The following is a 15,670-nucleotide window of genomic DNA, read 5'->3' on the forward strand; positions in this document are numbered from 1 at the left end:
TGAGGAAGCTTAGGTCCTTTGGTGTTTGCAGCAAGATGCTGCATATCTTCTATAAGTCTGTTGTGGAAAGTGTGATCTCTTCTGCCATCATCTGCTGGGGAAGCAGCATCAGAACCAGGGACTTAAAAAAACTCAACAAGCTGATAAAAAACGCTGGCTCTGTTCTGGGGACTCCTCTGGAACCTCTGGAGATCATTGTGGAAAGACGGATTCTTCATAAAATGTAGAACATTATGGAGAAACCCTGAGCATCCTCTTCATGAGACTGTCCTACAACAACAGAGTGTCTTCAGTCAGAGGCTTCTTCAGATCTGCTGTAAGACGGAGCGCTACAGGAGATCCTTCCTGCCCACAGCCATCAGCATCTACAACGGCTCTTTGAAGAAACCTGAATAATATGAGCTACAACAACATTTCATTTCCCTTTGGGATTCATAAAGTATTTTTGAATTGAATTGAATTTAGTTGCACAAAAATGAAAGCTATAAATAATACAAATTTTTGTAAAAGTTTATATATTTTCCCTAATTCTTTATAATTATTACTACTGATACTTTTATCAACAATATATTATTTTTGTTTAGTATTGTTTAATACATATCAAATATAATAACACGGCTAATCAAATAGAATAAACCTATATTTGTAAAATATATATATATATCGTAATTTTATTAAATTCTCATTGAATAAAGCCCAGAAGGTGCTCTGACGTTGATTAAAATGCCTGGTGGTCGCGTTCAGGATGTAACAGCGCCTCTCGTGGCATTCAGCAGTACGACACAGGTCAGATGATCTTAGCTGCTTTGTAAATAGACATCAGCCATTCACTGTAGTCATGCCTTCATAGGCTCTTTAAATCCCCCCAGCTGAGCAGATCCTTCCACTCGGACTCTCTATTCTTTCACAGCTTTTCTCGGACCGTTTTTACTTTTTATCAAAGTATTTCTGAAACATGTACCGGTCTCTGTATGCCTTCCGATCGTCCGAGCCCAACTCGCTGCACTTCGCGGCCGGGGAGAGCTTTCTAATCCTGGAGAGGAGCAACAAACACTGGTGGTTGGGGTCCCGCTGCAGCTCAGGTGAAACCGGCTACATCCCGGCCTCGTACATCGAAAAAATACAGGTAGACCACTCTGATCTAAAACATGTGTTTCTACGTTTCTCAGTCTACGAACACTTAGATCTGAACCTCTTAATGCGTTGGCTATAAAAAAAAAAAGAAAAAAAAAAGAGCTGAATCAGTGGAATAGAGAGAGACATATTCGGTGGTGTTTGTCTGCTGAATGAATTATAAATTATAGCAAAGGTTGCATCCTGCAGAGACTTCGCTTTATCTTTCTGCACTGCAGTTGCAGAGAGGAGATTCAGGGTGGGACAGAAATGAAGTTGTATAATGATGGGATGGTTAAACGGAGCATAATCAAAGACAATGCAGTTTGAAGGACAGGATCAGCTGCAGACAAGTGTTTCCTGCTTACTTGCGTCTTCTTAAGAATCCATGATTTATGTTGTATCTGTTTTTCTCTCGGCCACGCCCACATGAGCCCAGTAATAAGGAGTTTGCTCTTGGATGCAGACTGACTAGTCAGAGCTTGCATTCTGCATTGGATCTATGAGCAGGCAGAGGACAAACGCTCTCTCTCTCTATATATATATATATATGAGCTCTAATAAGCCTGAATGAGAGGCTTTCTGAGCACACGTTACTGTAGTTACAGGCCCTTGCAATTTTGTCATTTTACAGACACATCTGCATTGTGTTTTATGGGGGTTTTATGTAACAGAACTGCATAGTGTGGTCCAGTGGGGAGAGAATGATGGTTTTCAACTTTGTTTGGACATAAAATCCAAAGAGTGTGGTGTGCATTTGTATTCAACTCCATTTACTCTGATACCCATCAATAAAATCCAATGCTATTGTCTTGCCAAGCCGAAAACTGATATTTTTAATTTTGGCCTACATGCAAAACATTATGTGTTGTGGAAAACTAACACCATATTATTTTGAACACACCACTCTCTGTGAAACATGGTAGTGGCAGCATCATGCTGTGAGGAGACATTTTATCAAGGGGCAACCTGGTCAGAGTTAATGCAAAGATGTCTGGAATTAAATATAGGACAGTGCTGGAAAAAAATGTATGAGGCTTCAAAAGACTTGAGACTGGCGCAAAGGTGCATCTGTAATGTAAGCGAGTGTGAATACAAATGTGTGCCACACATTTCAGATTTTTGTTTGTCAAAAGAAAAAGATTGAGAATCATGTATCCTGTTTCTTCCATTTCATAATTAAACACTACATTTTGTTGGCTCATCACATAAAATCCCAATCAAGAACGTTTAAGTAACATGTTGTAATGTCATAAAATGTAAAAAAGGGACTGGACTGTGAAAGGCTGTTGTTGTTGCTTGATAATTGGCCTAGTTTGTTTCTGCCTACAGTCACATATGTCTCCAGGCGATGTCCTGTTAAGTTTAAAGTTTAATAGCTATAAATGCTGCCATGATAATGAATATTTTACCTCTTCACCCTCTGATTTTATGTGCCAGGCTCCGGAGCAAGATGAGGTGCTGCAGTCCATCGACCGGGCAATCGAAGGCATCCACAATATGGCCTTAAAAAATGGAGGAAAATACAATCTGGAACAACGAGACGTTCTACAGTAAGTCAAAGGCAACATAAAAAACAGTTGGTAGTAATTCTGCATACTATTTTGTTTATGAATAATTGTTTTGCTATGATGCAGAAAACTGATCCATCACAGAAAGGAGACCCTCGCTCGGCGAAGTTCTTCCTCCACCGGACACAGACTTCCATCTTCCAACAGTGAAATATCTTTGAGTCAAACTCTTCCTCCTCCCAACGGCCTTAACCAGAACTATGGAAGACAGGGTGGTGTGCCGTTATCAGGGAGCATGGACAGCATGCAGGGAGAGCCGGGGTTTTACCAGGTAACGCGTTCATTATACACATGGATGCACAGAGCGCTCAGCCAAATAGCTTAAAACGTCATGCTCTGCTGTTCATGCATTCATGATCAGATGTATTTGTTTGGTGGCTTTATTCAAAACATGAAGTTGTTTTCTTTGCTCTTTTGGGAAGAAATATAATATTTTGGGTTCAACTTGCTTGTTCTTATAAAAGGCCTTGGCTGGTCAGACATGCTCCATGCGGGGTGTTGCGTGGTGTAGCGGTAGAGGGTGGCCCGTATGCAGAGGCAATAGTTCTCGACCGTCCTGTGCTCAATTCTCAAACTTGAGACCTTTGCTGTATGTCTTCCCCCCCTTCTCTCTCTCTGCCCATTTCCTGTCTCATTACTGTCAGTAAAGGTCACATGTACTAAAATTAAAACAAAACAAAAGAAGAAATGTGCTGTGCTTCAGCTGGTTTCTGTTTCACTGGATTTTGAAAAGTTTCAGCATTATTACCTGGTTTGCTGTTTTGTTAACTTACCGTTTTATCACCTTTGACTTATCTGCTGTGATGCAGAGCAGCTGTCAAGAACCTTTAGCATGTTTTGCCTGAGTCCTTTGGGGCTGCAATCACCCTCCTTTTTAAGCCAGACGTTGAAGACGTTTTACTTTTCAATATTGTTTTTACAGTTTATATGACTTATGTAAGATTCTTTAATTGAGTAGGACATTTGCATACCAATATTGGATGGATGAGTTGATGAATTGGTTTAACTGAGCTAGAATTATTTTTTCACCAAGAGATATTATGATATTATGAAGAGGTATTATGGTCTTTTGTTTTCTTGTGATCATGTGGTGATTATGGTGCAGAAAGTTTTACGTTGCTTTTTAAAATTAGGTATCGCTGTCATGACAGAGTGTGGTTTATAATAGTAATGAGTTGATCCCCATTTTCAGGTTAAATCAGCTGCTGGCATGAGACTTCTGTCTTTAGTTTTAATGTGATTTTTATATAAATTATGGTCATTATGTCACAGTATTCATATGCTTGGAACTTGTCCCTTTTTTTTTTCATGTTGCAACTTCAACCTCCAATGTATTTTTGGGGAATTTCTATGATAAATTAACACAGTGTAACATAATTGTGAAGTGTAAGGAAAACAAACCACAGTTTCTTAACATTTTAAAAAAAACATGTCTAAAAAGAGTGGTATGCATTTTTTTTCAGTCCTCCTCACTTTGTAGAACCACCTTTCACTCCAATTACAGCTGCAAGTCTTTTTGGGTATGTGAGATAAATATTTTTGTATTCATTAAGAGTTGATGCAAAGATCAATTCAAATGTTGGAAAAAGACTAATCAAACCTAGATACTGACATCTGTTAAGATTCTTTTTTGCAAAATAACTACTTCTCAATCAGATTGGATAGAGCTACCTGCAATATAATTTTAAAATCTTGCCACTGATTATAGATTGGAATTAGGTCTGGACTTTGATTAGGCCATTCTCACACATGAATATACTTTTCTCTAAACTATTTCATTGTACTTCTGGCTGTATGTTTAAAGTCATCGTCCTGCTGCAAGGTGAACTTCCACCCCAGTCTCAAATCCTTTGCAACAATCTACCAGGATTTCTTGTATTTAGCTTCATCCCCTTTTCCATTGGCTCTACAAAGCTTCCCCTTCCCTGCTGAAGAAAATCTTTCCCAAAGCATGATGCTGCCACCCCCACATTTCAGCATGGGGATGGTGTGTTCAGGGCCATGTGCAGTGTTTTCTACCACGCATAGTTATGTGCTTGTTGGTCAGAAACACTGTTTTGGTCTCATCTGACCCGACCACCTTCAATCATTTGTTTGCTGCTTCCTTTACATGCAGGCACACTTTACACGGGACTTCTCATGGCTTTCTTCCCAACACTCTTGCATAAAGGCCAGATTTGTGGAGTGCCCCACTAAGAGTTGTTCTTTTGTGGATATCTCCACAACTCCCCCAGAGTTAACATGCCTTTTTTGGCTGCTTCTGTGATTAATGCTCTCCTTAACCAACCTGTTAGTGGTTGGCCCCGTCTTGTTAGGTTTAGAGTAGCGCCATACTCTTTCCACTTTCGGATGATGGATTGAACAGAGCTCTGTGAGATGTTTAGAGCTTGGGTTAATGTTTGATGTCCTAACCCTGCTTTAAACTTCTCCACAGCGTCATCCCTGATCTGTCTCCTGTGTTCCTTGGTCTTCATGATGCTGTTTATTTCTCTAATGTTCACTAACAAACCTCTGAGGCCTTCACAGAACAGCTGGATTTATACTGAGATTAAATGACACACAGGTGAACTCTGTTTCCTAACTAGATGAGTTTAAAGGCAGATGCTTGGACTGGATTTTATTTTGGCATATTAAAGTAAAATGGGGCTGAATGTAAATGCACGCCAGTCTCATTTATATTTAAAAAAAAATCTTTGAAAACAATTATTTTTCCTGCACTACTTTGTCAGCCATTCTGTATCAAATAGAGATGCTTTAATCCTGTATGGCAAGAGTTTTGGAGGTCATTTACAGGTATGTTGAAAGTGAAACAAATTTGTTCCCACTCTTATAAAGGTCAACATAAATCAGGTGTGTTTATAAGGTATTTCAGGAGTTCTAAGAGTGAAAGTGGGTCTGCTAATACAGCCCTGTCTGTTTTCCTCTTTGTAGGTGCCGCCTCAGCCTCGACGGGCCGCTCCAGTTACTCCTCCTCCCCCTGAGAAGCAGAGAAACAACCGGCGTCCAGGTTAGACTTTCCATTCCTCCGCCTGTCAGCTACAAACTGCGGCACAGTGTTTTTGCTGATGCTTCCTGCTGCACGCTCTATTCTTAGTCAGGTCACCCCTGTTCAGGTCCTCTGTAACCGGACCCCTGTCCCTCTCTGCAGAGCCGGAGGTCCCCTCCAGGGTCTCCTCTCTTCCTGCGTCCCCTGCTCCCTCCCTGACCATCAGCACCACCTCCACAGAGTCTGCCTCCTCCTCCCGCTCCTGTTTGGCCACCTCCGACGTCAGTCTGCCAAGTGCTTCCAGCACGCCTCCTCCTCCTGTGCCATCTCGCGTGAAGCCCCCCGTCCAAACTGCAGATGTACAGCCCTCTGAATCTCCTCCCATGCCAGCTCCTGTGAAGAAAAGCCCAGCACCACAGCCTCCCCAGGCCTCTGAGCCCACCCACCCTAACATTGCTCCTCTCCAGCTCTCCGTGGAGGACCCACCGGGGACTGATTGGCCCGTCGCCCCCCCATCTGTGGCTGAAAGCCCTCCTGGCAGCCCCTTTTCCTCTGAGCCAGTTCCCACAACCGTTGGAGCTGAACTGATCGAGCTGGTGCGGAAGAACACGGGCCTGAGCTTCGAGCTGTCCCGGGTGGCCGTGGGAGTGGTGGTGGGACACCTGCAGACTGCTCTGCCTCAGGCCTCCTCTGCTTTGGAGCAGGTTCTTCTATCGCTGGTGGAGAGCAAGGTCAGGCTTGTTTTCATTGCATTATGTGGTTTCAGCACTCCTGAAGCCTGAACTGGGTTTGGGTTTAAAGTTACAGCTTTTTCTGCGTTCAGCCAAGGATCCTAATAGTCATCCTGAAACAATAAACACTTTTTTCTCTTTGGCTGCATCACATCAGACATAAACAGCCGACTGCTTCGTGTTCCACATTTCTACACCTTTCTGGTGGTTCATTTGCTTATTTATTAACCAAGTAATACAATCTCCAGTTCTATCATTTATTCTTATAGCAGATGATAACCAGATTTTCTAAATTAACATCTTAAGAGCAAAACTGTCTCTAAAACTACCACTAGAAAAACACCAAACTGAAAACACTGAAATTGCAGAACTTTGAGCCCAAACTGAGCAGACAAGGAAAAATTATCTTATACAGACCTAACCATCTCCACCAGATAAACTTTATAAAAATTGGGTAATATCTAATGACACTGAGTCAGTGCTGATGACAGATCCTGCTCTATCTGGACGGGAGCCAAATTTGTGGAATAAAGCACTCTAATTGCTGTTCTCTCCCAAAAGCAATCACAATGCAGTCTAAAGTCTAAATGTGATATGATTATGACCATAAGGTTAAAAAATTGGCAGAATGAGCTTGAAGAAATGTTGGAAAAAGACTAATCAAACCTAAATTACTGTACAGTACCTTATAAAACTATTCACTTTTTAACATTTTGTCAAATTACAACTATAAACTTGTGTTTTATTGTGATTTTATCTGTCAGACCAGTTAATTACAGTTACAAATCTTTTAGACTATGTCTACCAGATTCACACATCCCGAGACAGAAATGTAGGCCGTATTCTTCTTTGCACAACGGCTCAAACTCAGTCAGATGGATGGAGAACATCTTTGAAAATCAATTTTCAAGTCCTGCTACTGATTCTCAATTGGTTTTAGCTCTAGACTTTGACTTGGCCTTTCTAAAGCATGAATAAACTTTGATCTAACCCATTTAATTGTAGCTCTGGCTGTAGGTTTAGGTTTTTATGAATGTTAGGACGGTGGAATTAAAGCTGCTTTAAGTCAATATCTTTAATGGGATAAAAAGGGGTTGTCAAAAGCAAAGCATCATCAAGCAACTCAGGGTTTTTAAATTTGGTGTTTAGGGCTTTAGTTTTGTTTTTATCAGCAGTAGGTGAGACAAAAATCTAAAAATACACACTGTACACTGCTTGCAGAGGCGCAAAAAAGAGAAGTGAAATACCAGCTTCTGTGAGGTTTTAAATTTAAAGCTCAGCATTTACATCAGTAATCTTATTTTAACTTAATTTGTTTAGTTTACCAGGTGGCTGGAAACACACCTTTTTAGAACAGATACTAAAAATAAAATAAAAATAGATGAATTGAATTCAGCCACATCCAGCATTTTAAATCTTATGTCACAGCTGCTTACACTGCCCTCTAGTGGCCCAATGATTTGCTAAAGCAAGAGTAAAGACGAGGAAAAACTACTATTTGAGCTACATATACACATTTTATTTAAAGCTGGAAGCATTTTAATTTTTAAACCTGTGACTCGGTTCTATCCTCCTGCAGAACTTGAGTGCAGCACTGCCGCAGGGCCAGGTGTGTCACGACGAACAGCGTCTGGAGGTCATCTTCAGTGACCTCGCTCATCACCGTGACGACTCCCAGCAACGCAGCTGGGCGCTGCATGAGGACCACGCTCTCATCACCTGCTACCTGGAGGAGCTGTTAAAGATATTGGTAACTATGACTCTGACAGTACAGCTGTCAACTTTATTATAAAGCATCCATTTGTCCATCTGTCCTTAACTCTGTCTATCCATCTGTCCAGCCAAACACAAACCCACTCTTCTCTTTGTTGTCCACGCATCTGTCCACCCCATCTTTCTTCCTCACAGTCAGTAAGGTCTCCCAGAAATTCAAAGTGAACTTCTGTTTTATGGGCACACACTAAGTCTGAAAAAATCTGAAATTAAAGTTGTATCAGAATGCTGGCCGCAAAATTGGAAAGGACCTCACAAAAAGTGGTAAAACCAGAGGAAAAGCCTCTGAATTTTCTCTTTGAGCTGATTGTACAGAGTTGGGATTTTTAGATGAGTTGTTGCATCCTGCAAAGTGTTCCTGAGTTCTGGAATAAGTTATTCTCTGTTCCAGTGTTACTGAATTCATCCTGTTTCTATCTTCAGACTGATGCAGATCCAGAGGTGTGTAAGAGGATGTGCAAGTCCAACCACTACGAGAACGTGCTGTCACTGGTTTCATATTACCAGATGGTGAGATATAACAATTATTATTTTTTGTTTGTAGGCAACAATCCGGGCTCAACAAAAGTCGCAGCATCACACTTGTTCAAAGATATGTTGTACATGTGTCTTACTGAAGTGTTTGGTTTGTAGCTTGGCTCTCCTTAGCTGATCTTCAACTTGTGTTCTGATGTGCAGTGGAGTTTGTCTGCTTGACTCTCTCTCACTGTTGGGTTTCATGCAGGAGCATCGCGTGTCTCTGCGGCTGCTTCTGCTCAAAGTGTTCGGCGCGATGTGCAGCCTGGATGCGGCTCTCATCTCCACTCTGCTAAACTCCATCCTACCCATGGAGCTGGCCAGGGACCTCCAGACGGACACACAGGGTGAGGAATGATGACAATAATGAATTAGCACTGTCTCTTATTTAAATCGCACCCAAGTTGGTTTTCTAAAAGTAGATCCATCTGACCACAGGAAAAGGTTTTCACTTCTCCTCTCTGTTATGTTTATATGCATGCTTTTTTATGGGGTTTTTTTGCATTTGCGAATTTAGCAAAAAAGCTGTTGCTAAATCTGTGTTTGGTCTTGAAATGGGTGGAGAAAGGAGCAAGACATGCAGGAAAGGTCTCAGCGGGTCAGGACTCAAACCCAGGACATCTGAATCAAGTGCGTCCGTACATGGGCCGCGTACTCCACTGTCACGCCACCAGCCGCGTCACCAAGATACTCTTAGATTTAGCACATTGCATTTTTTTATAAAAAGAATTACTTGTATGTCAGTTCCACAATTAGTTATCTTCATATTTAACTTTTTGGAGCAAGATCTGACCATAGCTGGACACAGAATGAACTTTAAGAGAGGCTTCTTTGTAATCTGATTGACCAAAGAAATTTATCTGAGGGCAGCAGCTGTTTCCGCAGAACCGGATGAACTCTGATGGGAAGAATATGCTGGTGAAGATTTTCAGTCCCCCAGGACATTTTAAATACAAAAACGGTCAAACTGGACTTCAGTTCTTATTGAAGACACTCTGCTCCTTATCCGAAGGGGTTTCTCAGGTTAATTTCAGCTGTCAAAAACATACAGTTCAGCATTAAGCCTGATGCCCTTTCAGTTTTAACCCAATTAACACCTTCTTACTTGTGACCAAAACATCTCTCAGTTATCCAGGCTAACAACGATGCTAACAATAACCTGTTGTTAAAGGACTCTAATCTGCATGAGAATTTAGATATGCAGAACAGGACATCCCACACAGATTAAAATCTTGGAACTTCTCCCTCCCTAGCTTCGAACTGAGAAAGCCCTTCAGATGTAGAGTGAAATGTCTTCGACTACAATAAATGAGGTCCAGTTTTTTTGTTTTTTAACCTTTTTTGGATCTGATTGGATCCAAAATCGCTTCATTCATTCATCTTTTATACCACTTATTCCATAGTGGGTCACATGGGAGCTGGTGCCTATCTCCATCAGTCTACAGGGCGAGAGGCGGGGTACACCCTGGACAGGTCGCCAATCCATCGCAGGGCAACACAGAGACATACAGGACAAACAACCATGTACACACTCATTTACACCTAAGGCAATGTAGAGAAAAATTAACCTAACAGTGGGAGGAAGCCAGAGTACCTGGTGAGAACCCACGCATGCACGGGGTGAACATACAAACTCCATGCAGAAAGAGCCCTGGCTGGGAATTGAACCCAGGACCTTCTTGCTGCAAGACAATAGTGCTACCAACTGTGCCACCGTGCAGTCCATTTTATTTATTTAAGGGAAACATATTCAGTCTTTTATTAATATATATTTTATCAAGTTAGCACCAAACTGAAAAAATACTCCTTATTTTTCATTTTCTATCATTGAATGAACTATGGAGACACAATAGACAGTTTAAACTGGGTAATAATTACTGAAATGTTTTTAAATTTAAAATCTAATTACCAGTAGACAGATTCTGCCTTTGCTGAACATAGAATAGGGTCTTAAATTAAACGGAAAGAAACCTACAGTTTGGGATTTGTTTATTTTCATTTTCCTGTACTGAACTGTGACCTATGTGCACCGTTGCAAAGCTCTTTCACTTAAATGTGTTTTTTGAATTGTCTTTATGTCTTACAGCTGTCTACTGCTTCTATGTAATATCCATAGTATAGTTACAAACTATCAATTAGGGACTTAAAGATAGGTTTTGGACCAGTTGCAAATGCTTAAACTGATTTTTATTTTCCGTCTGGTTATGTTTGGTTCATCTGAATTTTGAAGGTTGACTTTGACAGAGGTTTTAGTCACTGCTTTAACAGAAAACTTACTTGACCAAACATTAGGTGGAAAATATCTCTAAATCTGCTAAGAATAAATTCCCCAGTTCTTTGGGATTTCATAAGTTATCCTTAAGTTGTTGAAGTATTTATTATATAGTTGCAATACTCAGTCTATGTTAAATGCAATTTTTATACATTATATTAATATAATCTGTTTTATTGAAAATTTATGTTTTTTCACTTCTTATATTTGGCTTGTTTCAACCTTCCTAAAGCATGTTGCTGAAAATAAATAGAAAATCTGAATAAGTATGTTTAAAAACATTTTCTTTCAGTTTTTGAGTTTTTTTAATTCTTTGTTTGATATTTGTAACATGTTTTTTTTTTTATTGTGAATGTGTTTTACTTTTCCTCCAGAACACCAGAAGATGTGCTACACAGCTTTGGTACTAACGATGATATTCTCAATGGGGGAGCAGGTGCCATATCATCACTACGGTATGATGGGTCTCATTGTTCTGAGATGTTTTAAGATGAACATGTCCACACTGATTAAAGTTTGCGTTGGGACGGCTGTGTGAGCTGGATGTAAAACTACCGAAACATGTCTGTTTGCAGAGCACCTTAGTGCTGAGTTTGTTCGGTTTCTATTGGGTGTGCTGAAGGACGGGCTTCCCTCTGATCCCACTGAGCAGCTGCCGGACATCTTCCTGAACCTCCTGCTGGCCTTTAACCTGCACCACACGGGTCTGAACCTCTCCAGAAATTTTTCTCAGCAGTTTGCCGTCCAAGTCCAGAGAAACATAAGTTTAACTTTGTTTTACTAGTCTTTTAAGAAATAATGTTTAAACTACATATCTTTGTCAACCAGCACCGGATAACAATGCAATAATGCAGGAGCTGAGGCAGAAAAATGTCAAGGTCCTGACAGAGAAGGTGCTGCTGCTCCTGAACAGAGGAGGTAAAAAGCTGCAGAATATTGTTTCCTATTTTTTTATATGCTCTAACATGTCTTGCTAAATTAAATCTACTGTTCTGTTTTCCGCAGAGGATCCAGTGTGCATGTTCAAACACAACCCACCTGCACCTCACTCTGTGCTCAAGTTCCTGCAGGATGTCTTTGCCAGCCGAGAGACCGCCGACATCTTCTACCGCACTGACATGATGGTGATGATCGACATCGCCGTCCGACAGATTTCTGACCTATCCCCTGGAGACAAGGTGAGAGTTTCCTCTCAGCAGGTGAGATGCAGGCAGATAAGTTTTGTTGGGAACTTATAGTTTTGTCTATTTAATGGAGACAGATGGAGACAGATGGTGAAGCTGGAAAACCAGTTATTTAGTGGATGTATCATGTTGTTTAATATGTTTGATATAAAGTTTAACTAAAAGAAACAACTTAATCTTAAATGCTACAATTACCAAGATTGAAATACCACCAAGAGCCACCAAGGGTGGGCGATTTTCACTCTGGTCAAGGGAGCCAATGACAAGTATGTCATTTAAGAAAGCTGCATTTTGTTTCATTTTAACACTTGTATTAATTAAAATGTAAGAAGAATAAGACTTGAACAGTAGGAAAGGAAACCATTGATGCTTTAGTTCACAGTTTTAGATTGTATTTCCAGAAATATAAATCAACATGTTAAAGCATTCAGAATCAGAGAAATCACTCAGATGAAACATGTTTTCTTGTTTGTAGTCATGAATTAGATCATCTAAAGCAATCGTTGAGTATGTCATATGTCATGCTCGATAGCTGTTTTAAATTTGAAAGAGTGAGAATAAGAGTTGTGAGTTAAATAAAATGCTCAAGGTAGTTTCTTTTGGCTGATAAAACAGTTTTATGAATGCAGAAACACAGAAGCACACATGGACAAAAAGCTTTGCAGAGACAACTTGCATAGAGATATCAATTAATCTATTTTTTGCATTGCACCCTTTATCCAACTTTATGGTAAGAAGTGCTTTAGATTTAACACAGATTCCCCCCATTCTGACAAAATCGGACAAAATTATAAAAAACAAACAAAAGAGGTTGAAATTCCCCAAAATGTTTAAATCTGTTAGTAGAGCAAATAGAGAAATAAAATTTAAATATTTCAAAAACTAAAATTTTGTTAGCTACACACAGGCTTTCAGATTTAATAACTGACTTAATTAGAACCTGTCTGACAACATGAAGTAGGCTAAAAGATCTCAAAAAGCAATACATCATCCCTGATCTAAAGAAATTCTGCAACAGATGAGAAACAAAGTCATTGCCATCTATCAGTCTGGAAAGAGTTACAAAGCCATTTACGAGGCTTTAGGAGTCCAGTGAGAAAACATGGAACCGTTCTAGAAGAAGCTGGCCCCAAAAAATTACTCCAAGAACACATAAACAATTCATCCAGGAAGTCAAAAAAGTGACAAAATGTTAAGGGCGGTACCATATGGACTAAAATCTCGCCTTTACTGTGTGATTGTCTAACATACGTCACTTTCAAACGACATCTTAAAAACTGGCTAAAAACAAACCACTACTGTGATCACTCATCCTGTAGCAAATATGTACATGGTAGTATATACATGTACTGAGCTGTCTGCACTTCACTTTAATATATAGTCTGTTGTTGTCCAGTGCATCTTTACATATGTGTATATGTAATGCACTGCATCTACTGTGTAGCATGTCTGATTTAATCTGTTTTTAGAAGTATGTGTGAGACAACTCTGTGGAGCCCGCACTGTTTGTTGCCGCTTTTAGTGAATTGTTCAATGTTTGGATCTGCTCCAGGCAGCCGGATGGGTGTGATCTGTTTTAATCTTTTTCATTGTCACCAAATTATAATGCGTTCTAGTTACCAACATGTGTTATAATTGCACCTTTTATGTCGTAAACCCACTTAGCACCAGGCACTTTATACCATGCACATATATATGAATGCATGTATTAACTGTATTTGTAAAATGCTACTTGCTATGGGAAAACGAATAAAAATTAGCTGCCTTTCTGACTTTGGTATATTTACATCTTTACCTGGTACTGATGTTTATTAATGTGAATGTCCCTTTTTTCAAATAAATAAATTGAATTGAATCTTCGCTTTGCCTCCTCTTGAAGCTGCGGATGGAGTACCTCTCTCTCATGCACTCCATAATGCGCTCCACGGACTACCTGGAGCACCAGCACCGCCTGCCTGATCTGCAGGGATCGCTGAAGAGGATTCTCAGGGAGGAGGAAGATCCAGGAGAGGATGAAGGGAGTGCCACGGCAAAACAGATGGATAAGTTAATCGTGCAGCAGATCTTCAAGGAGTTCCCACAGATTTGCGACAACCAGGACTGACCATATCAATGTCATGCACATTCACACGCTGTAGTTTTGCTCCCGTCAGCTGAAGGTAGGGGTGGGGGGGGGGGGGGGGGTTATGCTGGAAAACTAATGCTTTCTGCACCAGCTCAGAAAAACTAAAACAGGCTCTCCAGGGCTGCACTGTGCATGTACACTCTACACTTCCCAAGCAGTTATTTCAAGTAATAAAAATATTTCTTTAGTGCTTTAAAGAATATTAAAAATATAAAAATCTCATAAAGTACGGAAGAGTTAAATTTTGCTTCAAAGTCACAGTTTGCTAAAAATAAATGCCAGCAGCTTCTGAAGTGAATTTTAAGCAATAAAAACTGGGTCTCACATGGACTATGCATGTGCTTTATCAGATAAAATTTACTGCAATCACAGCTGAGTCTTATTTTAACCAAACTAACTTAAACCAAATAGGTTTCAGAGAAAATATAACGAGACAAGTCTGTAGTTTGATTATTTCAAGTCAGAGAGAAAACTTTTGCGAGCTTCCCTTCGTAGAGGGACCAAACTACTGTGTGCTCTGGAGAGTATTATTTTCTTAAATGCTTACTGCACTCTTACCCCTGACTTCCTGTGCCATAAAACCATTCATTATTAATACTTAAAGCAAGGTGAGCAAATTTACTTCCTTACTTAGAAAAGCAAAGCACACTTATCTCTACAGACCTTGTAGCGGAGTTTGCTGCTTCTGCCGCTCTGAAGTCTGCTGTACATCCATCTCCATCTGCTACATTTGGCTTTCGTATCTCTTCTGCAATAAATACTCTGTTTCCCCCAAACACAAAGCCTTGTAAGACTGAGAAGTTACCCTTCACAGATTTAGACCAGCTGGCTGAATTGAGGCTGTATGTGAGATATGATGTACTTGTTTAGTTATAATCTTGTGCTCCTGCTAAAAAAAGATCATGATAAAAGAAGAATACGAGGCATTTTTATGATCTCACCGTGGTTTTTATGTTATTTTCCTTGTTTCTCGCATCAATGTTGTGACTGATGTTCCTGCTTTTCACATGTTGTGGGTTCCCTTCCAATAGAAACACTTCTCCACAATCCGGAAGATCCATGTCTGAGTGTTCGTTTCTTTGACTAATGGTGTATTTGTTTACATTATGTGTAAAATGTGTGTTTGAGTGATAAACATCTTCATGATTAGCATTGTCTGAAAATGCTGCAACTGTGTAATAAAACTAATAAAGCTATATTTTAACAGTGCTATTAACAGTCGTATGTGAGTGAGTGGTGAGTTATGCTGTTTAGGGCTGAAACAATCAGATTAATCGATTATTGAAATAATCGTCAACTAATAGTAATCGAATAATCATTAACTGGAGTATACAAACTCTAAAATATACCATTTGCTGAAAAAACAACCCCCTCAGAGCAGTAATAAAGCCAAAACTGT

The 15,670-nt window shown here is 40.0% G+C and overlaps 1 protein-coding gene across 1 annotated transcript; it reads left to right on the top strand.

Moving 5' to 3' along the window:
• The first annotated feature begins 788 nt into the window (after positions 1–788).
• LOC124857577 (NCK-interacting protein with SH3 domain-like) lies at positions 789–15,480 on the top strand. The gene is made up of 13 exons (XM_047348902.1): positions 789–1,126; positions 2,554–2,666; positions 2,751–2,955; positions 5,616–5,691; positions 5,833–6,401; positions 7,981–8,151; positions 8,598–8,684; positions 8,899–9,037; positions 11,337–11,417; positions 11,538–11,666; positions 11,791–11,880; positions 11,968–12,140; positions 14,026–15,480. The coding sequence occupies exons 1-13, from the start codon at positions 956–958 to the stop codon at positions 14,248–14,250; spliced, it is 2,229 nt and encodes a 742-aa protein (XP_047204858.1). The 5' UTR covers positions 789–955; the 3' UTR covers positions 14,251–15,480.
• Positions 15,481–15,670: the final 190 nt, after the last annotated feature.

The sequence above is a fragment of the Girardinichthys multiradiatus genome, chromosome 20 (genome assembly GCF_021462225.1).
Source record: "Girardinichthys multiradiatus isolate DD_20200921_A chromosome 20, DD_fGirMul_XY1, whole genome shotgun sequence".
Taxonomy (NCBI): Eukaryota; Metazoa; Chordata; class Actinopteri; order Cyprinodontiformes; family Goodeidae; genus Girardinichthys; species Girardinichthys multiradiatus.